Source organism: Dipodomys merriami, unplaced genomic scaffold (genome assembly GCF_024711535.1).
Source record: "Dipodomys merriami isolate MVZ:Mamm:240054 unplaced genomic scaffold, mDipMer1.0.p SCAF_5, whole genome shotgun sequence".
NCBI classification, from domain to species: domain Eukaryota; kingdom Metazoa; phylum Chordata; class Mammalia; order Rodentia; family Heteromyidae; genus Dipodomys; species Dipodomys merriami.
Genome location: NW_027206068.1, coordinates 74,199,198 through 74,223,219, shown reverse-complemented (window position 1 = coordinate 74,223,219; position 24,022 = coordinate 74,199,198). Strand labels below are relative to the sequence as shown.

The following is a 24,022-nucleotide window of genomic DNA, read 5'->3' as shown; positions in this document are numbered from 1 at the left end:
GATATAAGGTAGGAAACTTGTTTTTACGGGTACTATCTTATTGTTTACCGTTTCCCCTCTTTGAACCAAGCCACTCCTACCTAGGAACTAAATGGGTATATATTGCCTGTTGGATTTTGGAGAGAAGATTCAATGAATGGCACCTGCAGAAGGTATCCTATTTTTAAGCAATTTGGTTTTGTAGACTGAAGTATAAAACTGTTAGCTGCTCTCAAACTTTTCCCTTCTATTTCCACTAAAAAAATGGAATTCTTGAGCACTGTTGTATTGTATTCTTTAAAGGTAGAACTATTATTTGGCTCATCTAAAATGTTTCTGTGGTCTCTCTGTAAAACATGCTCTTACCATTGTTTTATACTTTCTGAGACTGGATTACTTCACAATGCAAAGTGTAAGCCTTGGAGTCTGTTCCTGAAGTTCCTTTCATGTCTTCCTGTGGCTGTGCCTCCTTCACAGGAAAAAAATATTGGATGTTTTAATAGTAAGACAGAAAGTGACAAGCAATGTATGCATGTTTCTGTTTTGTACTTTTCTTGTATTCTTTAAATAGTACCTTTAAAGAGGTAAGTGTTACCATAAACTGTATAGGAACTCTTGACTCGATGCTATTAGATAGGTGATTCTTTTGGCAAAGATTCACTTTTAAATGAACTGTATTTTAATCTTCTAATGTGTGTCACAAATTCACCGTGTAGAATTTTCTTGCTTGATTTCATGCTACTCTTGTAAGATATCAAACTCATTTACATTCTGAAGTTTTCAAATCATCAAAAGTGAGTATATTTAGATATGCGATGATTGTGTGATAAATGGGTACATTGTGATAAATCTCTGCGCCCCTTTGCCGTATGCAATGTCTTTGTATTCTTTTTTCAAGGTGAGGTTTAGATCTGGACACTGATGCAGACCATTTTCATTTTTCAGGAGGGAGCAAAGGAGTTTGCTGCCGCCCTGACTGCCGAGAGGATTAAGACTCCACCGAAGCGGCCTGGGGGCCGTCGGAGGGGCCGGCTTCCCACCAACAGCAGCAGACCCAGCACACCCACCATCAATGTGCTGGAGTCCAAGGACACGGACAGTGACCGGGAGGCAGGGGCTGAGACTGGAGGAGAAAATAATGACAAAGAGGAAGAGGAGAAAAAGGACGAAACTTCTAGCTCCTCTGGTGAGACAGAACTCCTCTCTGGGTGTTTCAGCATTGCTTTGCCCGTTCACATTGTGAAGATTAAGGACGTGGATACATGCAGTACTTGAGGTGGTTCTTTTGATTAAACAAGCAGTCTAAGATGAGGGAATTCTTTTACGAATGTAGCTGAATTGTTGCAGATTTTCCTCTCCCATGAGGTTTGCCCTTCAGGGCTTCCAGAAGGTTCAACCCAGAGTGCTCTCACCCTTGGGTGCTTTCTTTTCTCAGGGCACTATGAAATTCTGATCACGGGCTTTTAATGTTCTTGATATCATAGGAGTAGATTTGGTTAGAAAGACAACTAGAGAACATGGATGAATATTTTACTGATTGGGCTTTAGTTGTCCTTTCAACTTTAGGAGTTATACCACTACTAGCAAAATGCTAGAAAATGAACCGTGTTCATTTTCCTAGAATGTGGCCTTATAGTCCACACAGAAGAAAGGAGCAACTTCATGATTGGGATGGGAGAAGAACCTTCCCATGATTGTTTGTAGCTTCATTTTATTCTAAGATACAATTCACTTCCTTCTGTGGCCTTAAGCATACTGTGAATTTTACTTCTTACACTGTTCATACATTTCCTGACTTGTGCTAACATTTGGCTTTATAGAAGCAAATTCTCGGTGTCAAACCCCAATAAAGATGAAGCCAAATATTGAACCTCCTGAGAATGTGGAGTGGAGTGGTGCTGAAGCGTCCATGTTTAGAGTCCTCATCGGCACTTACTATGATAATTTCTGTGCCATTGCTAGGCTAATTGGGACCAAAACATGCAGACAGGTAGGTATTTCTGGTAAAAATAATGACATATATTCCTTGTCCAAACAAGAATTGCCTTTCTTTTTTGCCCAGTGTGAATGACATAATGCCATTTTTTTTTTCACATTTTTTTTGAGGTGGGAGAGGTACTGAGGCTTGAACTTGGGGCCTTAATGCTGACTAGGCAGTCACTCTACCACTTGTACCAAACCTCCAGCCCTTTAATGCCATTCTTTAGTTGAGTTAAGCATTTCCTCATTTGAGATGTTTAAGGTGGGGCTAATAGATGTAAAAAGCTAGTAAGCTGACACTAGACACCACTACTCGTGACCAGAATGTTAGTGCTGTCCTTCTCCTGAAGTGGTGGAGGGGCAGAGGCGTCCACTGGGCCCCATTGCCAGCAGTGTGTGGTGTGTGGGAGCATGGGCTGGTTCCCTGACGTCAGACGGTCTGTAGAACTCCCTGCCTGTGCCTCCTCAGGTGTATGAGTTTAGAGTCAAAGAATCCAGTATCATAGCGCCTGTCCCCGCCGAGGATGTGGACACTCCTCCACGGAAGAAGAAAAGGAAACACCGGTGAGTGCGTGGCTGAGTTCTAGGCAGGCACAGAGAAGGAAGGCCTCTGTAGACTGGGGGTGGACTCTGCCTTCCCTCCACTCGGACTGTTGAAGTAAAGACCATAAACTGTCCTCAGAGACAGGCCAGTGGAAGGTTGCTGGTATTTTTCTGTAATGTACGGCAGCTTCCGTTATTTTGGCATGTTGTAAGTTATACAAATTTTGGTTTACCATACTGCATCTTGGTTAAGAAAAACAAATTAAGCTTTTGTAGTAAAAGCTACATAAACAATTAGCCGTTTGTTAAGAAATGTTCTAAGACAAGTTTTGTGCTTTGAGATCTGAGCCAGGTTTTAGAAGTGACTGGTAGTCTAGGAGCCCAGGCTTTCGGGAATGCCCTTGCATTCTGATGTTCTTAAGGACCCTTTTCTAAGCACTTGTGGACGCTATTTTTTGCAGAGGCTTCTGTAAGTGATGATGTTTTTAGCCTGATGTGATTGGCAAATGTAGAGCCCCCCAAAATGGTGCCTGGGTTCCTAACCCAACCCACCTTTTTAAAACGAGAAGCAAATTTGGATGCATAAGGGAACAATTAGATTATGCTTCAGAAATTTTGTATAGGCTCATTTACTATGGTAGTTTACTAAATAATTTAGAGCTTTTGAGAAATTAGGAACTTTTCCCATAGGAATTTAGGCGTTAGTAGCTTCTTCTGAATTTTTGGTTGAAAGGTTTCTGATGGCGTAGCGTGCTTACATGGTTAATAAGACTGGAAATTGACCAAGTGTGAGCATGCGTATACCCCACATCAGTACGTCATTTAGCGAGGCACAGCCCTGCCACAGGAGGCTCCTCAGCCCTGCCCAGGTGCTGTGGACAGGCACAGGAAGTGGTTCTCCCATCGGGCTTCGCACTGTGGCCCAGCAGCATCAGTGAGCAGCTGTTCGAGTCACTGAGCTGATGGGGTAGCTTATTAGGACTCCTTGGCTAGATTAATGCACAGGCAAGCCCAGCTAAGTAGCTTGGCTAGAAGGTGATGTGTTTTTCTCTGTTTTTGCAGGTTGTGGGCTGCCCACTGTAGAAAGATACAGCTGAAAAAGGGTGAGGAGCTTTCCATTTAACTTTGTGGTTGTAACAGTGTCTACTTCCTTCTCATGTTTTAGAATAGTAACTGGATTGGAGTTGGGATTTAATTGTTTTCTATACAACAAACTAATTTAATTCAAAGATAACCTGTTGCCGAGTCTCCAGTCAGTTAACTTTTGGAAAAAAAAAAAAGCTGATTGGATGGAGTGAGCCAGTGAGAAGCGCTTTGGAAATGGGCCAGAGATGTGAGGCCATGCTCTTGAGCTCTTGGGGGTGGGAGGTGATTTTTGCCATTTGTCCACGGAACATATGCAGCACTGTAAGTACGGTAGCAGAAACCCAGTAGGGTGCTCCGAAGGCAGTGGGGAAGGATGTACTCTTGTTAACTGTGTGATCATTTCCCATCTCCCTGGATTCATTGGCTGCGTGCTGTTGTCTTTACTCAGACGGCTCCTCTAACCATGTTTACAACTATCAACCCTGTGACCATCCACGGCAGCCTTGTGACAGTTCGTGCCCTTGTGTGATAGCACAAAATTTTTGTGAAAAGTTTTGTCAATGTAGTTCAGAGTGTAAGTATTTGTTGCTTTGATGCAATTGCATGAGAACCGAATAGGCCTTTGGTTGGCAATTTAACATAGCAATTTACACCAAAGCATAAAGACATGGCGTGTTCCTTGTCATTTACTTTAGGAAACCTATTTATTCTACACGTATTGATTGAACCCCTAATTGCACTGTCTTAGTGTCCGGTCAGTCTCGTGTGTGTGTGTGTGTGTGTGTGTGTGTGTGTGTGTGTGTGTGTGTGTGTGTGTGTGTGTGTGTGTGCGCGCGCACGCGTGCGTGCGTGCGTGCGTGTGTGTGCATGCAAGTTAGTCAGAGTTGTAGTGAAGTACTTGATTTTTCTTTTTTTCTTTTTAAATTATTCTTTGATGACTTAATTGAGTGATAGTATATTGGACATAGACTGTAAGGGGAAATCTAGAAGTAGCTGCCCAAACATTTTGGGGCACTAGCAGTTGTCAGACTTAGGGTTTTAGTCTTCAGAATGAAGAAAAAGTAGCATAAGGGTAATGGATTTTTTAGTCGTTTAAAGGCATTGCACAGAAAGCTTGCATTCTAAAGAGCAGGCTCCAACTTGCAGGGCTGTCAGACTGGTCAAGGACCATGGATGCTCTTTAGTTCAAAGTTGAATAAAATTCATATACTCCCCCTCCCCTTTTTTCTGTTGCCAATACTGGGGCTTGAACTTCAGGCCTGGGTGCTGTCCTTTGGCCTTTTTTGCTCAAGGCTGGCCTTCTACCACTTGAGCCACACCTCCAGCCTTTTGGGGATCAGTTGGATATAAGAGTCTCATGGACTTTCCTTCCTGGGCTGGCTTCTAACTGGGATCTTTAGATCTCCGTCTCCTAAGTTGCTAGGATTGTAGGTGTGAGCTGCCGGTGCCTGGCTTCACTCAGCATTTAATAAATATGAACTTGGAAGCAAACACTCACCAATCACCTTCCTTGGTCCTAACAGTTTTTGCATTTGCGGTTCCGTCCTTTCCTCATCTATACAGTGGAATGATAAGATGGTTGTGAAGGGGGAAATGAGTTCATCAGGTGCTGTGCACAGTACTTGCCACTACCTTTATGCAAGTGTTTGCCTGGTGATGAGTGGGGGTGATGGTGATGGTGATGATGATGAACTTGTTATCTCTGAAGGTCAGAACCGCTTTCCCGGATGCCGGTGCAAAGCACAGTGCAATACCAAGCAGTGCCCGTGCTACCTGGCTGTCCGAGAGTGTGACCCTGACCTCTGCCTCACCTGTGGAGCAGCTGACCACTGGGACAGCAAAAACGTGTCCTGCAAGAACTGTAGTATTCAGCGGGGCTCCAAAAAGGTAAGCAGCCGTCACCGCGGGAAGGCTGTTTGTCTTCTGATGTCACCCAGCTTTAGACAGACCATTGGCTGGGGCAGCCGAAGTAAAGGTGCAGTTGATGAGGGAGAACACGACCACATTTTCTTGGGGGCTAACTATCGTCTTTTGCATTTCCCACTTGGTGGGAAGATAAACTAGGGCTTAGGAGTTATTTTCTAGTTGTTTAGTAATTTTAAATATCTCTTTCAGTTAATATAAGTTTTCATCACTTCAGTCCAAACACATGCAGTCCGAACACAGTAGAGCTATCTGTTCTCATCAAGTGGTATCTTTAGGTTCTTTTCTTTTCAGAATGAAAGGTAAACTTTCCCATGCAAGATTTTGTAGACGTGTTTTTATGTAATACCTGTGAAAGGAGGTTGTCCGTGGTGGGGGGGGGCGCCTGGGTGGCTGGGCCCTGGGGCGAAGGCAGGAGGAGGTCTCCAGTTTCTTGCTGGCCTGGCTACACTGTGACTCACAGCTCAGGCCGGGCTGTATCACGAGATCCTCACATACAATCAAATAAAAGCTTGGACACCATACATCCAGGCGTTAGGAGTTTGAAATTTGAGAATAGCATTGTAGGTGATTTAAAATGAAATAAACATTAAGCAGTTACTGAGCAAGAGAAACTTTAACAATCATCTTTTTAATCATAATAGCTGACACTTCTTAGCTACTTAATATTATATATTTAATAAACAGCCCTGAGTGGTGTGTGTATCCCTGTGAGTTAGGATTATCATAAATTCCGTTTTATAAACAGGGAAACCCCAAGTCACAGGACTCACAAGTAAAGGAGCAGGTGGTGAGCTTTGGGCTCTGTGTGTTAACTACAGCGCCATCCTGTGTTCCTCCGGGGGGGTGCGGTGCCTGCACAGCCCAGCGCTTCTGTCTGAGGTCACCCCGCTGTTCAGAGCCACTTGTGCCAGAAATCCTGCCCCATGCAAAACATTTAGCGTCTCTTGATTTCCTTCCCTGCGGCTCTGAACCAACACCTGTGATCCTACCGGGGGCGTCTGGATTGGCTGTGCAGGGTGATTTTCGTTTTAGGTGCTTGCACCCGTTTGCTCTGGGTGGCTTACCTATCCTTTTAGGCCCTCCAGAACGCCCTGACCTGCTCACTGTCCTGACGTGTACCAAGTCAGACTTGTCACTGTTGGACAGGCATTATCTTCCCATGAAACCCACGGAAGAGGGTGACGTGGTTCGGGCTGACATGTGCTCTTGGCTGATATCTTTCACTTCTCAAAACAAACCTGGGTTACTAACTGGGTTCCACTTAATTAAGAATATTTAATTTTGTTTATGATCAGGAGAGTGTTTGGGAAGTTCACCTAATGGGAAAATATAGGATGGACCAGAATAGGCATAGTTCAGGAGCTTGGTTGATCTTGGAGCCTTTTTCATGGTCACAGGAAGATTCTGGATGCAAACAGTAATGGGCCATGAAGAAGCATTAGCACATGGAGGGATTAACTGAGCACTTTGCAGCAATGGGGACGTTGGGTGGGATTCTTTGCTGAAAGTGGAACATGGGACTGCTGAGATGAGGGCCGTTGGTGTGGTTCCCATGGTTCCGTGGGGAGTGCTGGGAGAAAAGACGCCACGAGAAAGCAAGCCACCATGGCAGGACGACAGAGCCCTCCGCTCCCGCAGCCCACCCCCGCAGCGCAGCGCAGCGCAGCGGGCAGGTGGGGGAAGATCCACCCTTTAGCCACCCACTTTAACGGGGTCCCCGTCTGCTTCTGTAACCTCCCAACAATGCCGTCAGTGAGTTCTCATGCCTCCTCCATCAGCGCACAAGGCTTTTGGGGACACTTGGATGATCTAGACTAACAAAGTGGAAGCTGGGAGGGGGTGTAACTCCGCAGCAGGCCCTGAGTATCCCACTGCTGTCGCTTTAGGGGGCCCATAACAGCAACGGCTGGGGTTCCCTCCGTATTTCCTTCTGAATTTGTGAAACACGTTGTTTTGGTAGTTTGCAGCTCTGCGCAGTTGCTCTTGTGCAGATTGGCTCTACCTGTGCCTTGCTGCTGCTCCTGGCTCGGGTTTCATTGGGTGCGGGGTATTTGTCGCCAGTCTGCGCTCCTCCTCCTCTGATATGTGGCTGTGCTTCGTTCTCTAGCACTTACTGCTGGCACCATCTGATGTGGCAGGCTGGGGGATTTTTATCAAAGATCCTGTGCAGAAAAATGAATTCATCTCAGAATACTGTGGAGAGGTAAGGCAACACTCAGGATTAGAGGGGTATTATTTATAATAGCTGTGTGTTGGGATGATTTCATTGGAGAAATCATTGGGTTTGATTAGAATGAACCGTCATCAGAGGTGAGGAGTGTTGGCCTGGATTTATTCTGCTTGTGGATCTGGTTTGCTTGGCAACTGGATTGCTTTAGATTTCACCATGGGGACTTTAGCTTTCATCCCCTGGGGACTAAGGTGGGCAGGGATGACGAGAGCTCTGCTCTCTTGAGACTGTTCTGCTCAATCCACAGCCTCGCTGCCAGTGACCTGCAGACGTTAGGGTCATGACATTCTCCTGTTTCTAGCTGTCGGGTTAGGGGCCATACTGGAGGGCTAGCTTCAGTTGCACTGAAACTACAGTTTGCATTTTTTTAGCCAAGATACTTTTGGTGGTCATTTTCTCTAAGCTTGTTATTTGAGATAGAGAAATCTCTGCCTTAGAGGCTTTAAAATACCTTTGAGGCGTGCAGACCAGTGGAGCCGAGGAGTTGGCTTTGTTGAGGATTCTCAGGAAGGACCAAAATTCTCTAGAAGGGCTCTTACTTGTTCTCACAGGCTTGATCCCTCACTCCAAGACATTGTCTTCCTGTGTTTCTTTTCAGATTATTTCTCAAGATGAAGCAGACAGAAGAGGGAAAGTGTATGATAAGTACATGTGCAGCTTTCTGTTCAACTTAAACAATGGTATGTGTTTCTGAGCCTGCAGGCACTTTGTTCTGAGTCGGCTTGAGAACCTTCCACAGACAGAGGATTAAGAATAGAGGCCAACGATTGGCCAGAGGAGGCTGGCTACAGCAGCAGTCCTGCTGTTTCTCATTGCCTGTCATAGCATCAGAACTGAGCGGCTTGTGGGCGGGACGCGGAGTGGCTGGCTTCCTCATGGAACAGAGGGACAGGTGCAGGACGTAGCACCCGGTGGGCTGCCACACTGCAAGGGGACATGCACATTCTTCTGTGCCCCGCTGCATTCTTCTTGACTCATCTTCCTGAGAACTTGGGGGTCTTGGACGCATCGCTTCCTCATTCTCATCCATGAGAACCTCTTACCTAGAAGGAGAATGAGGGCCGTATCTGCGAGCACCTTTCAGATCCGCCAGGATGCCGGCCGCGTGAAGTAGAAGTGTACTGAAAATAGGACGGCGTTAGAAATTGAGTGGGACTAGCGAGTGAGCTTTCTGGCAGAGCTGCTGTTTTTAAAGTGTGAAATGCCAGTTCTTTTTTTCGAGGTGGGGGTGGGGGAGTCCTGTGGCTTGAACTCAGTCCCTGAGCTTTTTCTTTTTTTTTCTCTCAAGGCTGGTGCTCTACCATTTGAGCCACAGCTCCACTTCTAGCTTGGAGATAAAAGTCTCCCAGACTTTCCTGCCCAGGCTTGCTTTGAACGATCACCCTCAGATTTCAGCCTCCTGAGTAGCTAGAATGACGGGTGCCAGTTCTTGGTATTGGAGAGAAATTATTATTTTTTTTTTTAAGCCATGACTACATGCTTTTTTTTTTAAGCCATGATTTTTCTCAGCTACTCTCTCTCTCTCTCTCTCTCTCTCTCTCTCTCTCTCTCTCTCTCTCTCTCTCTCTCTCTCTCTCTCTCTCTCTCTCTCTCCTTCTCCCTCTCCCTCTCCCTCTCTCTCTCTCTCTCTCTCTCTCTCTCTCTCCACCCCCCCCCCGAAAGTGATAGCAGTTAAAATATCCATTGTTAATCATTAAGGATTAATTTTGACCTAGAACAACAGCATTTTTTTCCAAATGTCATTTCATGTTGAATGATTTGCTTTTGAAGTCAAGCCTTGAAGAACTGTGATTGGTTCTGTTTCCAGAATCCTGTGTTTAATGATCTAAAACTGCAGGTCCTCACTGGATTGTACTTGTTTTATTTTCTTTTTTCTCTTTAGATTTTGTGGTGGATGCAACTCGCAAGGGTAACAAAATTCGTTTTGCCAATCATTCAGTAAATCCTAACTGCTATGCAAAAGGTAGGTCCTCCGGAAGTCAGCATGAGTAGCGGGACGCTCCCTCACGGCGCGCGCTGGTGGATGTCAGGCTTCCCATGCCCCCTGCCCTCTGACCCCATGTGTCCTCCTTCTAGTGATGATGGTCAATGGCGATCACAGGATAGGAATCTTTGCCAAGAGAGCTATCCAGACTGGTGAAGAGCTGTTTTTTGATTACAGGTTGGTAAAGAACATTTTCAGTATGATCTGAGGGCTTTTCCTTCCTGCATGGTGAGATGTGGGCCAACGCTACTTTGCTTTCATTGAGTCTTGTACTGATCTGCTGTCCCAGAAGGGGTCGTTCTGACACTGCTGGCCATCAGTGTTGGCTGCAGCATTTGCTAGGGGAGTGGTTATGCTGTCTCTTAATGTAGCTACTCATTGTCTTTGCATACAGTGGTGCTTTCTGTTTGCTTGTGGTCCTGGAGATTGCACTTAGGATCTTGAAACTCAAGAGGCAAGCACTCTCCTAGCTGAACCTCAGCCCCAAGAAATGCTGTTCTCCGGTGCCCGCCGCGCCCCCCCCCCCCCCCCCTTTGGTCTGTTGTGGGTCTTAAACTCTAGGCCTGGACGCTAGTTCAAGGCGAGTGCTCTACCACTTGAGCCACAGCCCCACTTTCGGTTTTCTGGTGGTTCGTTGGAGTTAAGAGTCTCATGGACTTTGCTGCCCGGGCTGGCTTTGAACCATGATTCTCAGATCTCAGCTTCCTGAGTAGCTAGGATTACAGGTGTGAATTACCAGTGCCCGATTTAAAAAAAAAAAAAAAGACGGGTACAGAATACATTTCTTTTTGGACACTGGCACCCTTTCCCTCACCCTCTCCCAGTTTTAATGTTAAAAAACGAAACCTGTGCAGCAAGCCCTGTGTCTTGCCCTGCCGTTGGCAGCTGGTGTGACCCTGGACCTTTTTACATCACGTCAAAGATGCATTGTGTCACTAGGTTTGGTGCCTTTTCTAAGGGAAAACGTCACTACTGTATTTATATAGATTGTTTTGAGAACACCATACTATACTTTGACAGCATTGCTGTCAGTACGTTTATATCTTTTTAAATTATTAGAGTACTTACACACATCATATTTTTTTGGCGTGTCTGTAAGGCAGTGTGTGGTGTGTGGTATTTTGTATGTATTTCTTACGGTGCTCTGGATTGAACATAGGCCCTGCCTGTGCTAAGCTTGTGCTCTGTAGTGCCCCTGGCCCAACGCATCATTAGTGGTTGCATGTGTGCACGTGCATGTGTGCTGGTCCTGGGGCTTGAACTCAGGATACTGTCCCTGAGCTTCTTTTGTTCAAGGCTGGCACTCTGTCACTTGAGCCGCCACAGCTACACTTCTAGCTTTATTGGAGATAAAGAGCCACGAAATTTCCTGTCTGGGCTGGCTTTGAATTGTGCTCCTCAGATCTCAGGCTCTTGAGTAGCTAGGATTATAGGTGTGAGCCACTGGTGCCTAGCCATCATTTAGTATTTTAAAAGTCAAGCACTGTGGGCAACTGTCCACTTGGTTGTGCTGTGTTTCTTTTGGGGAGAAAGGGCTACTGGGGTGCTGGAGACACAAAGCCACTGACAGCGCTGAACTGTGGGTCGGCATCTACCTTGCAGTTTAACCTTACCGTACGTTGATTTATTTACATGCTGTCAGATACAGATGAGTGAATTGGTGATTTCTGTAGCTGAGCCGGCATCCTTCGCGGAACCGTTTCTTGAGGGCTGAGTTGTTGCAGATTAGGGCCCACGTTCCCCTGCGGCAGTGCTGGAGGGGACGGATGGAAACTCGGGGCTCCCAGGCCGCCTCCTGGGAAGTCCTTTACCTCAGGCTCCCTCCTCAGGGGAGGCAGCAGGAGGTCCAGGGTCCGAGGCAGCTCCATCTGGCCTCTCCATTGGAGGAGAGCGGAGGCTCCCGAGGCCAGGACCCTCAGGTGCCTTCTCTGGCTGGTTTGTGCGCCCTGGGCGGTGCTCTGGCTTGTGGCCTGGCACCTGCTCTTCCTCCCAGCACAGCGCATGTGAGCAGAGGCGTGGGGAGGGCTGGGCAGGGAGAAGCTTCCAGCGGCTTCCAGCCTGGATTTGTTCAGTTCAGAGCCAGGCATGTCCTCATCTGGAAGGTGAGCACGGGCGTGGATGCCTGCCTTGCCTGCCACATCTAGGCCTGTGTGGGTGTCGTCGTACAGTTGGGGAAGGGCTTTTAAAAAGACGTTTTAATGCTCCACTAAGTTGGGCAGGCTTGGTGTGCTAACTTCCCTGCGCATTGGATGCATGCTCCTTCCTTGTTCTGTTTCAGATACAGCCAGGCCGATGCCCTGAAGTACGTGGGCATTGAACGAGAAATGGAAATCCCTTGACATCTGCTACCTCCCCCCTCCTCCCGGAAACAGCTGCCTTAGCTTCAGGAACCTCCAGTACTGTGGGCGCGGCGCACCGCACCGCAGGAAGAGAGCGTGCAGTGTGAAAGTCGGAATCTGCAAAGTACTGTAACAATAATTTATAGTAATGAATTTAAAAATCAACTTTTTATTGCCTTCTCACCAGCTGCAAAGTGTTTTGTACCAGTGAATTTTTGCAATAATGCAGTATGGTACATTTTTCAACTTTGAATAAAGAATACTTGAATTTCTCCTTGTCTGGCGTCCACTACCACAGGTTCATTGAATGACGGTAGAAAAAGACAGATCCTCTTTAGTGGGAAGACACTCCAAGACTTAATTCCTTGGGGTATTTGGTTTTCTTCCAAAGTGTGATTTATTTATTTAACAAACGAATCTTGCCTATTGGCATCAATAGGCAGGGTCAATTTGCCTAATTTATAAAGATCTTTTCCTATGTTAGGTCTAAATATGTAACATAAAACATACAGTTCATATTAGTATTGCCTGGCACTGCGTAGAAGGCGTGGGAGCCGGGACAGGCTGTGCTTGCATCGGTATAGTCTAGAGAAAGTTGTTTCACTTCCATATGAAAAGTGATAGAATTGAACTAGGTGATTTCTAACGTCCTGTCTAGCTCGAAATTCTACTAGTCTAGATTTAGTTCTCAGGAATACAGCAGTGTAACGAGGAATTCCTCACCTACTTAGAAAAGATGAACGGGCCCTGGGCTTGGTGGCGCACACCTGTAATCTCAGCACTGTTACCACATGGGAGGGAGGCAGGAGGATTGTGGACCACATAACACATGTGCACACACGTGCACACGCGCATACACTCACACTTCAGAGGTTGCTCCTGCCTGGGTCACGTAGAACTGAGGCTCAAGTTCAGTTTCTCCCTCAATTTGGGCACTGCCGCTTCTCTGTCTGTCTGTCCTTCCAGTCCTCACCAGGCAGTTGTCGACTGTCAGGTGCTGGAATGTGCACCGAGCACGCAAGTGGAATTACAATGAGGTTAAAGGCTGGCAGTCACATCCGGCTGGTGGGGGCCCCTCCGCTCGAGCTTCCGGCCTGTGAGATAAGCAAGGTCGGGACAGGCATGAAGTAAGTACACTGGGGAACAACATTTGCCCTCCAGTCTCGGGTCATAATTCCAAGAGAAGCATTGGAGTAACTACACACGGTCCAGGCCCTTGCTGGGATATTTGCCCCAGGACGTTGGGGTTTTACCAAAGGGGTCGTGGTTCAAAGAAAAGTGAAGGCAGCACTTTCAGTGCAGCTGCACCTTCACTGGTGCAGCTAGCAATGGTACCAGGGCAGGCTAGAGAGGCATCGGGAGCATGATGGCTGGAGGCTGCGGTGGGGCACTGCAGAGCTGGGCTATAGTGTGGCCGGATGTCATGCAGGACTGCTCAGACGTACGAGCAAGGTGATCACTCAGACATTGGGGACTAGCATGGCTGACAGCCCCTTGCTGTGTTACAGTGACATCTTTCAAAACTGGCTGCTCCCATCATGCATCTGACTCAGCACGGAAAGGACAAGGGGAGCAGAGCTTATTCTGGGAAAACCTCACCGGCTCCTGGAGCTGCCGTCCCCCACTCTTCCCCCAGCTCATGAGCAACCCACCACCAGTCTGTCCCAGTGTTCCCACAGTCCTGGGAATGCACTCCGTGTGTTTTTGCTCTGAAATCAACTTCCTTCCAGTTCTGTGCTTTCATCTCCAAATTCTAAAAACACTGGGCAGAGGTTACAATCTGCTAAGATCTCTCTAGGCGACGTCTCAAAACGCGAAACAGTATTTGTGGTGTTGTAAATTGTGTTGTTTCACAAGTAGGAAGGGCTGAGAATTGGGGGCGTGGGGTGGGTTTCCCATGAGCTGAAGTTCTAAGGCACCCTCTGCAGGGCAGACACTTCTCTAGGTACTGCACTGCCTGCAGCAGGCCCCTACCCTGCAGCAGCTACACAAGGTGAGTCACCCACGTGGGCCTCAGTGTAACTCTGGAACTGCATTCTTTTGGCCTACATTTCAAGGCCGCTCATCTCATGTGTGGCTAGGATAAGAGGAAAAGATCTTGGGTGGTCTTGACCGAATGGGGGCACGAGCAGGTGTGGCGTGTGAAGATGATGTGGCATCAGTTCTTACCTGGCCCATCTGCAGTTCTTGGCTTCCGGCTGAGCCTATACAGTGCGTACCCAAGGGCCTACTGGACCCTGGAGCAATTGCAAGCCTCCACGATGGGCTTTTCTATTTCTGGACTCAAACACAGGTTCTGAAAGCGGGTCTGAGGGTAGCAGCTAGCCCTGCAGAAATGCAGAGAATTTAAAGGTGACCAGCCCGTGTGGCCCATGGAAGCCACTGAATGTTTGGGGGGATGGGAAGGGCACTCAACTCACTTTAAGACTAATGAGAAGATTCATTCCAGCCAGGGTCAAAGAAGAGATCTGCAGCTTACCTACCCAGGCAGTAAGACGCAGCCTAAAGTCAACCCATACACCCTCAACACTGCAGCAAGGGACTTGGTCTCAAGGGCTGGTCCCCAGGTGACTTAATCCTCTAAGCCCCTTACACTTCAAGAAAAATCCAATTACCACTCTCACCCTAGAGATGAGCAGTCTATTTAAAAAGTATTTCTGCTGGTGGGTGGTGGCTCACACCGTAATCCTAGCTACTCTGGAGGCCTGGAGGATCTGAGAAATCAGTGGTTCAAAGCCAGCATGGGGAAGAACAGTTTGTGAGACTCCATTTCCAAAGTTTTTAAAAAAAGTTACTTCCTAGTTGCACTTTATGGCTTGTTTGAGAATAGCATTGACTCTGGCAACAGAACCATTTTGTGTGTGTGTGTGTGTGTGCGCGTGCGCGCGCGTGCACGCGCTGCTATAGCCCTTGTTTAGCTTCGTTGCTCACGGCTGATGCTGTACCACCGGAGCCACACCTGCAGTTTGGCGTTTTTGCTGGTTAGTCGAGTCCCTTGGACTTTTGTCCTGGCTGGCTTTGAACCACCATCCTCAGATCTCAGCTAGGATCTCTTGCTAGGATTATAAGTGTGAGCCGCCAGCACCCACATACATGGTGTTTCTTTTTAGTATCACTTATCCCAGGGACAGAAAAATGAACTGTTAGGAAAAGTTGTCACTTCCCGTTTGTACATTAATGGGGCAGTGTTCAAATCATGTCTGTGACCCCCCCCTGGGGCCTCAGTGTTTGGCTTTGGTATAGTTTGCTATTAAGGAACCTGGGAGACATCTTGAGCTTAGAGAAGGAAGCAATTAAGCTGCCTGGCTGAGAAAATTCCCACCCCGCCCCATTGTCTTGCCTTTTGGCCAGGAAATGATTACAAGGAGGGTGGGGCTCGGCATCAGATGACAGTAACTCTCAAAAGACCAGGAACAACAGGCCCTGCTGTGACGTGTGGACCAGCAGCGTGGAGTCCTGGGATCCCCGCACGTGTCTTGATTTAGGAGGGTGTGCACCACGACCCCCTGGCCTGGGTCCTCCTTCCAGGGAGACACATCGAACAGCCAAGAACACGGTTGGACTTACCAGTAGGTGCCTGGCACCTGACAGCACTGGGGTAGGGAAGGCCACTTGTTCTCTCCACCCGATGCTGCCCCTCAGTGTGGGCTCCTGGCAGCCAGCGGGGGTGCAGCCTCACCACGGCTTCAGGCTTCAGCAGACTCCTCGGACTCGTGTGCAGGTTGTGAAGGCTGTGCAGACTCTCCTTCACCACCCGGCCTCTGCTTCTGCTGTTAAAGGGGCCCGGCTACCCCTGGGACAGATCCTCGGTCGGGGAGCTCACTAGAGGAAACTCACCAGACGGAACTTGCTTGTGGTCACGGCTCAAGGCTGTTTTCCCTGTCTGAGTGTTACAAAAGAAACATGAAGGGTTGGTGTGGCGGAACACACCTGTATCCAGCGCTGGGGAGGCCAGTGAGCTTGAGGCCAGCCTGGGCTATACAGCAATACTGTCTTCAAAACAAAATAAAAACCAAAGGTAATCCAAAAAGGAAAAAAAAAGGAAGCAAGGAAGGAGTAAAAAAGGAAGAAGGGGAGATTCAGGTTAACTTTTAAATAAAAACGCAGCTCGTTTTTAGCTATAGGAAGACGCTGGGAATAGAAAGTTGCACAATCATTAAATCTTTTATTTACATATAGAAATTAGCAAAACTCAAAACAAAACCAAATGCAACTTGTACAGAAATCCTTTAATTTTCTTTATTTTCACACATTAAAAAATGAAACACACTATACAAATGGGTTTTCATAGCAGATCACAGCGGGTCCGTTCAGCTGGCGCTCAAGGCGCTGCTCAGTGGCAGCTGGAACCAGGCGGCCAGGGTATTGATTTAAAAGCAGACGCATGCAGCCCTCAGCATGGAAGTCACTTCCCCTCGGTTCTTAAATTAGGTTAAATGGCGTTGGTGTTGTATTTACAGACTTGAAATGTATCAGTCCTGAGCAGTTCTGCTGAAAGTCCGAGACCAGCTGATGGGAGTCCGGGACTCAGTTTATCAAGGGAGGTCCACATGGCGGCAGGCTGGCTGCTATGAACTCGTTGCTCTCCTCTCCACTGGAACTAATTTCTGAGGGTCCCACAGACCCTTCTAGAAGTGTTAAGCCAAGTAACTGTAGGTGTCCTTTTCACCATCAACTCGCTCCAAATATTCTTTCTCAATGAGAATGTCGATGCATTTCTGGGCATTAGGTTGGAGAAGGAAAGGGGAGGGGAGGGAAGAAAAAACATCCATGAGAACAGGTCACACCACCACTGCAGCCCTCTGCTCTCAGCAGGGGGCCAATGGACCCCATTTCTACTTCCCAGGAGTTTTGCTGACCATGTAAATGCTGCTTTCTCAATTGGAGGACACTTTTTTTGGGGGGGGCAGTCTTGGGGCTTGAACTCAGGGCCTGGGCACCATCCCTGTGCTTCTTTTGCTCAAGGCTAGCACTCTACCACTTGAGCCACAGAGCCACTTCCAGCTTTCTCTGTGTATGCAGTACTGAGGAATGGAACCCAGGGCTTCATGCATGCTAGGCAAGCACTCTACCACTAAGCTACCTTCCTAGCCCCTTGCTTTCTCAAATGGAGTCCCTTCAAATGTCCCCCAGCAGGCACCCTAGAACAGGGCTCAGGGGCCACCGCCCTGGCACATTAGCAGCAGCAGGTAGGTAAAGAAGACTAGCATGTTCAGAACACAGACTATCTCTGAGATGCAAACAACCTTGCCACAGCTAGACACTGCAGTCTGGACACGGTGCCCATCACAGCGCAGAACCAGTTCTTCCCAGGCCCAGGAGAGTTTTTTACAAGCTGTACAAAGCATGCCAAAAACATGCCACAGAGGCAACTGTGTGGTCGCAAGTAAGGGTGGCAGCTGCTGGGGCTTCTGGTTGGAGGGGAGAGGAGAGGCAGGGCGAGGAGGGGTGGAAAGGATGCGGGTGACCCCACAGCCTTTGGCGCTGGCTACCCGAGCATGTTTATGAAAAACAATACTTTGGATTTGTCTCTACAGAGACATCAATCCAAGTGACAAGCATATTTTCCTTTGTAGAAACCTATTACATAAGAAACCTATCATATCATCTATTAAGTAAGCCAGTTTCCTTCATGAATAGCAGCGGGCCAGCTTTTCTCTTCTAACATGAGAACTCAACACTAGAACCACAAGCTTTCTTACCTTGATCACGGGGACCCGAGGCTTGAACCTGGAGGACAGCTGCGTGAGGACTTCGCCCAGGAGCTGCTGGTGTTTTAGGACCTTCCTCATCTTCATGATTCTCACGATGGCCGCCTAGAGACCAATGAAGAGTGCAGAGTTTACAGGTGCGCACTCACCGAAGGCAGGGTTGACAAGGCCCTCAAAGGGTCTCAGGTGGGCAGCAGGAAGGGGACAGGGGCTAACTCTACTTACCTGTGTTTCAAGTCTAATGTCACAAACCCCCTCCCCTGACCTTTCAACCTGCCACACCCACTTGCTCCTCCAGGGACCAACGTCCTGGCTCCCGGCCAGGCCAGCCCTCCCCACACCATGGCCCGTCCGGGCGAGCTGCCCGCACAACACAGATGTCCAGTCACCTGAATCAAGAGCTTGCGGTCTTCCTCAATGTTCTTGTGCGTGGTTTCTTGTTCCTGCTTCTGTTCAGTTTTCATTGGCACATTGATGTTAACCCTTAATTTCTTACTGTCAAGAAAATGGAGAAACCAAGTCACTGTGACTTTGAAGGGCAGGCAGGCTGGCTGCCCCCTCTGTGTGTGGTGAAGGGCCTGGTCCCGCTGGACAGGAGCGGGAGGTGTTGTGCATTTCTTCCAACCTCCCCCCAGGCCCTGAGCTCGGTCCCCAGGGGCTGCCTGCCGTGACGGGCGTGACCGGAGCAGCACTGGCAGCGCAGGAGAGCCTGCTCCTTAACTCCCAGGGTTTGTCACGTGTAAGAAAACCAAGACACTTGGATATAAAGGCCCAAAGTCTTGAAGGGAACCATTTAAGAATTCCTGGTCCTTACATAAAGAGCAAACCAAAATACAAGCATCAAATGAAGAAGCATCTAGAACCACCAAGTAGCCTACCCAGCCCTGCATGCAGCTTACAGTGCCCTTTGGTTTGTGCCCAGGGTGTCAGGGTAAGTCAATGGTCTAGGCCCATCTGTTTATTAATTTTTCTTACTTTTTATAACCAAGAAATAGCTTTATTAAGGTATCTGGCTTCAATTCCACTTCATCAACATTTGCATTTTCATCTTCTAAGACCTAGAAGGAAATAACTGTTATTAGGTAAGTCACAGGCAGTCTTTCTTCTGGCTTAGCGTACAAAGTGCATGAACATACCAGTAACTTGGACTTCAATAAGATCTGTAGGACTTGTGCCAAAATGTCCTGCAGTGGAAAGAAAAAGAGAGCATTAGAGGAATGGCGCCTCCTCTCTGCAGCCCTCCACGTGCCACAGTCCTGCCCCTCCCCTCTCCCCAAACACACCAGCATGTGCTCTAAGGACAGAGCTGCTTCCATTCCTCCCTTCAACCCTTTCTGGCCTTCACCACCCACACATAAAAATCATCCTAGGTGCTCTACCGCCTGGGCTGCGCGTAAGCACATTCAAGTCCTGGGGAGCATCAGCAGGACTGAAAAGAAAGCTCTGCTCGTGAGCCTGTTGGGCTCAGAGGCAGGGGCTGGTGCTCGGGTGGCTTGTCAGTGGCGGGGTCTGATCATTTCTGGAGGTATTAGCCTCAGGGGCACTTCCTCAGCAAGGACGGGCAGAGGTCCAGTCTCTAACCCAGAGATTGGGTGCTCATCTAGTGGAGGACACGCAATGAGCAGGCAGGGTGCTGGCTCTAGCTGCTGGCCGACTTCCCCTACTAGGAGTAGCTCTGAGGCATGGAGGAGAGCACGGCGTCCTATGCGAAACCCAAGCAGACACTGGCATGGCAGGCTTAGAAAGGCAAGAACTCATTACACAAGCATACCACCCGCCTGACCTGTACACAAGCGGGCACTGCACAAGCACTCAGCCCTGTACACAAGAGGACACACACAAGCACACTCAGCCCTGTACACAAGAGGACACACACAAGCACACTCAGCCCTGTACACAAGTGGGCATTAGTCAAGTGCATCGTGAGCCTGCACCATGGGCCCAATGTGTGAAACCTTCCCCAAAAGTCTGGAAGCAACATAAGCCTCCCAGCAAAGCCGAGCCTTTTATCATTCTGGTTCAGGAGAAGGGGAATAAGGAAAAAACCTGTCCATTCCAAGGGGAAAAATCATCTGGTTATTAGAAATTGAAGGTTTATTTGGGAGTAACATGAAAAATACCACAAAATAAAGGATTTTCCTGACTCACAGTTCCCAACTTTGTTCTTTTTCAAAATCGCATTATCTACTCTGGTTCCCTTATACTGGCAAATAAATTCAGAACTGGCTTGTCCATTTCTACAAAAAAGTCAGCTTGACACTTTCTTGACACTGATGGCGTCAATTTCTTAATATACAACCGTATCATCTGTAAATGCAAAGTTTCAGATTTTAAACTTCTGGATTACGGATGTTCAACGGGTAAGGCCTATGCAAATACTCCAGAACTTCAAAATTTGCCAAATTAGAAATACTGCAACTGTTTCTTGTCCCAATCATCTCAAAGAGAGGAATCCAACCCATAATTTGCTCTCAGGTTTCACAGTTATATTGATAAAATGTGTCGGTCTTTTGTTTGCTCCTTTTTATTAGCTTCTATTAGTGTTACAGGAAGGACTTTATGATTTCATTTGCACGTTTGCAGTGTATTCCAATCAATCTCCCTTCCTCCATCACGCCTGGCTCTCGGTTACTGTCTCCTTCTGATCTTGTTTCAGGATCAGGGTATGTTTTTGCCCCCAGCCCAGTGAGCCGGCTCTGCGGGTTATACACTATGCTAGGTTTTCTCCAGAATGGAACAAATTCATGTTCATGGTGCAAACACCCATACCTCTGCTACAATGTCCACAAGAACAAGAAAAGGCAGCTGGCTACAGAGAGATTGTGAAATGATGAGTACCATTTTGATCTGCGTGCTGTCGGTGAGCTGCTGCACGGTGTAGGCGTCCTCCGTGTTGTACTGAAGCAGGATCGCCATCTGGAACGTGGACGCCTGGGAGGCCCCGCAGAGAAGAGAAGAAACATTCACACATGAGGAGGCGCCACAGTGTGTATAGCTTAAGTTTATGAATCAAATGCTTCCAACAGAGGCAGAAAATAAAGAACACAAAGTTAAGGTTCTCTTAAGAGAACACAAAGTTATTGAAGTGAAAAGACCTGAATGCAGAATTCTAATATATACCAACTTTAGTCCTTCATTATGAATACGTAAAGTAAGGTAAAAAACAAGAAAAGGGGTCCAGGATCGTGGTTTGAGGCCAGCCCAGCAAAAGGCTCACAAGATGCCCGTGGGCATGGTGGCTCCAGCCGACTTGGAAGACTGAGATGAAGAGAATCTCAGTTCCAGGCCAGTACTGGGGACAAGTGGCCAGGGGAGCAGGGTTCAAATAATGGAAGGGCACCAGGGAAGCCCAAGCCTGTCTGGCATGAAGTGAAATCCTACTTCAAAAAGATCAGTGCAGCCAGATGCTGGTGGCTTGTGCCTGGAATCCTAGCTACTCAGGAGGTAAGATCTGAGGATCTTGGTTTGAGTCTCTGAGACTCTCATCTCCAATAAACTACCAAGTGGTAGAGTGCTAGCCTTGAGCAAAAAAGCTCAGGGACAGAGTCCAGGCTCTGAGTTTGTCTCAGGACAGGTGCACACACGCACACACGTGTGCACACAAATGGTGGAGGCATGGCTCAAGTGATAGAGGGGGAAACTCTCAGTGCTATCCCAACTAGCATGCAAAAAAAGGTGTCTGAGACTCCATCTCCACCTATAAGCTAGGTGCCGTGATGTCTCCAGTCATGTCAGCTACTTGAAAAGCAGAGGATTGTTTGCTCAGGCTGGTTTGAACAAGTATAAGACCCTAACTGTAAAAGCAAACTAAAGGAAAAAGGGCGGGAGGCATGGTTCTATCAAGTACAAACTACATATAGCCATTTAAAGAGAAGAGGTGTACGCCAGTGGTTCACGCCTCTATCCCTAGCTACTCAGGAGGCTGAGACCTGAGGATTGTGGTTAAGAACCAGTCCAGGCACACAAATTCTCAGGACAACTCTGATTTCTGATCAACTAGCAAAAAACTAGATATGGAGGCATGGCTCAAATGGTAGAGTGCCATCCAAGAGAGGAAAAAGCTGAGTGAGAGTGTGAGGCCAAGTTTAAGGCACTAAAAAAACAGAGAAGAGAAAAATGGTGTACGGCAACCATGACGGCCACTTCTCACTAACATATGTAGCAGGCAGTTCAGGCTGGCTCCGTCACTTGGTTTGCTCACTGGGCTTCCCTACTTTCTTCTCTTAAAGACCCACTACCACAAGTAATGAGCCAGCACTTGCCTAGGCAAGACTGTGAAGAAACAGTGAAGATATAGTCACCCAGGATGCCTGTTTTAGAGTATATCACACGGCAGACTGAAGTAAAAAGGCTTTTGAAGTCTATTCCCAAGATGGCGAATAGGGTGCCCGTGAAGAAAGGAAACTATGATCTATCTTCCCAACAGCAGTGACCAAAATCAAAACAAACTCTGTATATCTGCCACAGTGCAAACTGTAGTGCTTAAAATACATGCCTTTTACAGTATGAAAATAAAATCAATGACAGCCAGGTGTCCATGGCTCATACCTGTCAGCCTAGCTACTCCAAAGGCTGAGATCTGAGGATCACAGTTTAAAGCCAGCCAGGGGAGGAAAGTCTGTGAGATACTTATCTCCAATTAACCACAGAAAAGGTGAAAGTGGAGATGTGGCTCATGTCTGTAATCCTAGCTACTCAGGAGGCTGAGATCTGAGGATGGTGGTTAAAGCCAGCTGGGGCAGGAAAGTCTGTGAGACTCTTATCTCCAATAAACCACCTGAAGACCAGAAGTGGCGCTGTGGCTCAAGTGGTAGCGTACTCACCTTGAGCTGGAGAGCTAAGGAACAGCGCCCAGGCCCAGAGTTCAAGTCCCATGACCGACCGGAAAAACAACAACAACAACAACAACAACAACAACAACCAAAAATCCTCCGACACAGTACCTAGGACCTGAGTTCAAATCCCAGGACTGACTGGTACAGACACACACACATACACAAAGAAAACAAAGCAAAAAAAACCCCTCTGCTGTCATTTTGTGTGTGTGTCATGAGACTTGAACTCTGGGTCTGGGCTCTTTAGTTCAAGAATAGAGCTCTACCACTTGAGCCACAGTGCCATTTCTGGTTTTCTGGTAGTTAATTTAAGAGTCTCATGAACTCTGCTGCCCAGGCTGGCTTTGAACCTCAATCCTCAGATCTCAGCCTCCTGAGTAGTTAGGATTACAGGTAGTGAGCCACTGGTGCCTGGCCTGCTGTCAAAATTTTTGAAGAATCGAATCTAAAACAACTTGGTGCAAAGTGCCTTCCTTGCTCTTGTCTTAATCCCACCAGCGGGAACACGCCCCCACTTCCGGCATTTCACACAGTGCCAGGAGGGGCTGGCACGGCGGGCAGCGGACAGTCCCTGTGTTAAGCTCTTCCTTGAGCAGAAAAAGGAACAGATGCATTGGGTATGACAGACTACACACAAGGATTCTTCTATGTGAATTTGTAAAACAAACTCCAGTTGTCTAATCATGAGACATTCTTGTTGAAAAAGATCTCTGGACCCCGTTCCTGTACCTTAACTGCTTTAATGACTCAAAGTCTCAATGAATGGGCATTCTGAGCGTGCTGAACCCAGCCTGAAGTCTCTTAACACCCAAAGAGTTACAATAGACTACAAGTTCACCCATGAGCCCTTGCAAACACTGAATACATTACATGGTTATTTGTCAAGTCCGCCAAGTACAAACTTGAGGTGGAAAGAATCTGGATTTTTTTTTTTTTTTGGTGCCTACTAGGGCTTGACCTCAGGATCTCAAGCTCTCTCTCGGCTTTCTTTGCTCACAGTTGGTACTCTATCATTTAAGCCACACCTCCAGCCCAGTATTTTGCTGGTTAATTGAACCTGGAGCCTCAGGACTTTTCTGCCTGGGTTGTATCTGAGCTCTTCCAGGTCTCAGCCACTAGTAGCTAGGACTGCATCACAGGTGTGAGCCGCCGACACCTGGCGAAGCTGGGCTGGTTAAAGACAAAAGAGCTCAGTTGAAACTTTGGCTTTACCACACATGAACTGAGACGCGGTCACGTGGATTAAACAGAACTCATTTTTCTCATCCACAAACTGAAAACACCATGAGTACTGCCACAATTATCATCTAGTACTTAGAACTGTAAGAAGAAGGAGTTCTTATTAATGTGAAAATGCTGTCAAAGAAAAAAAGGATGGTAGAGCTGAGTAGATGCAGTGCCAGCCTTTT

The 24,022-nt window shown here is 47.5% G+C and overlaps 2 protein-coding genes across 26 annotated transcripts in view; one reads left to right on the top strand and one right to left on the bottom strand.

Moving 5' to 3' along the window:
- Positions 1 to 12,345, top strand: part of Ezh2 (enhancer of zeste 2 polycomb repressive complex 2 subunit) — a 65,745-nt gene extending 53,400 nt beyond the window's left edge. For 11 of the 20 annotated variants that reach the window (XM_069996984.1, XM_069996982.1, XM_069996979.1 and 8 more), the window contains 11 exons: positions 925 to 1,165; positions 1,800 to 1,969; positions 2,429 to 2,523; positions 3,565 to 3,605; positions 4,037 to 4,162; positions 5,297 to 5,475; positions 7,622 to 7,717; positions 8,343 to 8,424; positions 9,627 to 9,707; positions 9,821 to 9,905; positions 12,007 to 12,345. In XM_069996984.1, coding sequence (XP_069853085.1) covers positions 925 to 1,165; positions 1,800 to 1,969; positions 2,429 to 2,523; positions 3,565 to 3,605; positions 4,037 to 4,162; positions 5,297 to 5,475; positions 7,622 to 7,717; positions 8,343 to 8,424; positions 9,627 to 9,707; positions 9,821 to 9,905; positions 12,007 to 12,067 — 1,257 coding nt within the window. In that variant the 3' untranslated portion in view covers positions 12,068 to 12,345. The remainder of the gene's footprint in view (positions 1 to 924; positions 1,166 to 1,799; positions 1,970 to 2,428; positions 2,524 to 3,564; positions 3,606 to 4,036; positions 4,163 to 5,296; positions 5,476 to 7,621; positions 7,718 to 8,342; positions 8,425 to 9,626; positions 9,708 to 9,820; positions 9,906 to 12,006) is intronic. The other 9 variants (XM_069996994.1, XM_069996992.1, XM_069996989.1 and 6 more) reach the window with 1 other exon arrangement.
- A 3,930-nt stretch (positions 12,346 to 16,275) lies between these two features.
- The window catches only part of Cul1 (cullin 1), a 77,674-nt gene continuing 69,927 nt past the window's right edge, over positions 16,276 to 24,022 (bottom strand). For all 6 annotated transcript variants that reach the window (XM_069996973.1, XM_069996970.1, XM_069996968.1 and 3 more), the window contains 6 exons: positions 20,617 to 20,709; positions 18,915 to 18,962; positions 18,754 to 18,836; positions 18,168 to 18,273; positions 17,770 to 17,883; positions 16,276 to 16,785 (listed from right to left, as the gene is read on the bottom strand). In XM_069996973.1, coding sequence (XP_069853074.1) covers positions 16,705 to 16,785; positions 17,770 to 17,883; positions 18,168 to 18,273; positions 18,754 to 18,836; positions 18,915 to 18,962; positions 20,617 to 20,709 — 525 coding nt within the window. In that variant the 3' untranslated portion in view covers positions 16,276 to 16,704. The remainder of the gene's footprint in view (positions 16,786 to 17,769; positions 17,884 to 18,167; positions 18,274 to 18,753; positions 18,837 to 18,914; positions 18,963 to 20,616; positions 20,710 to 24,022) is intronic.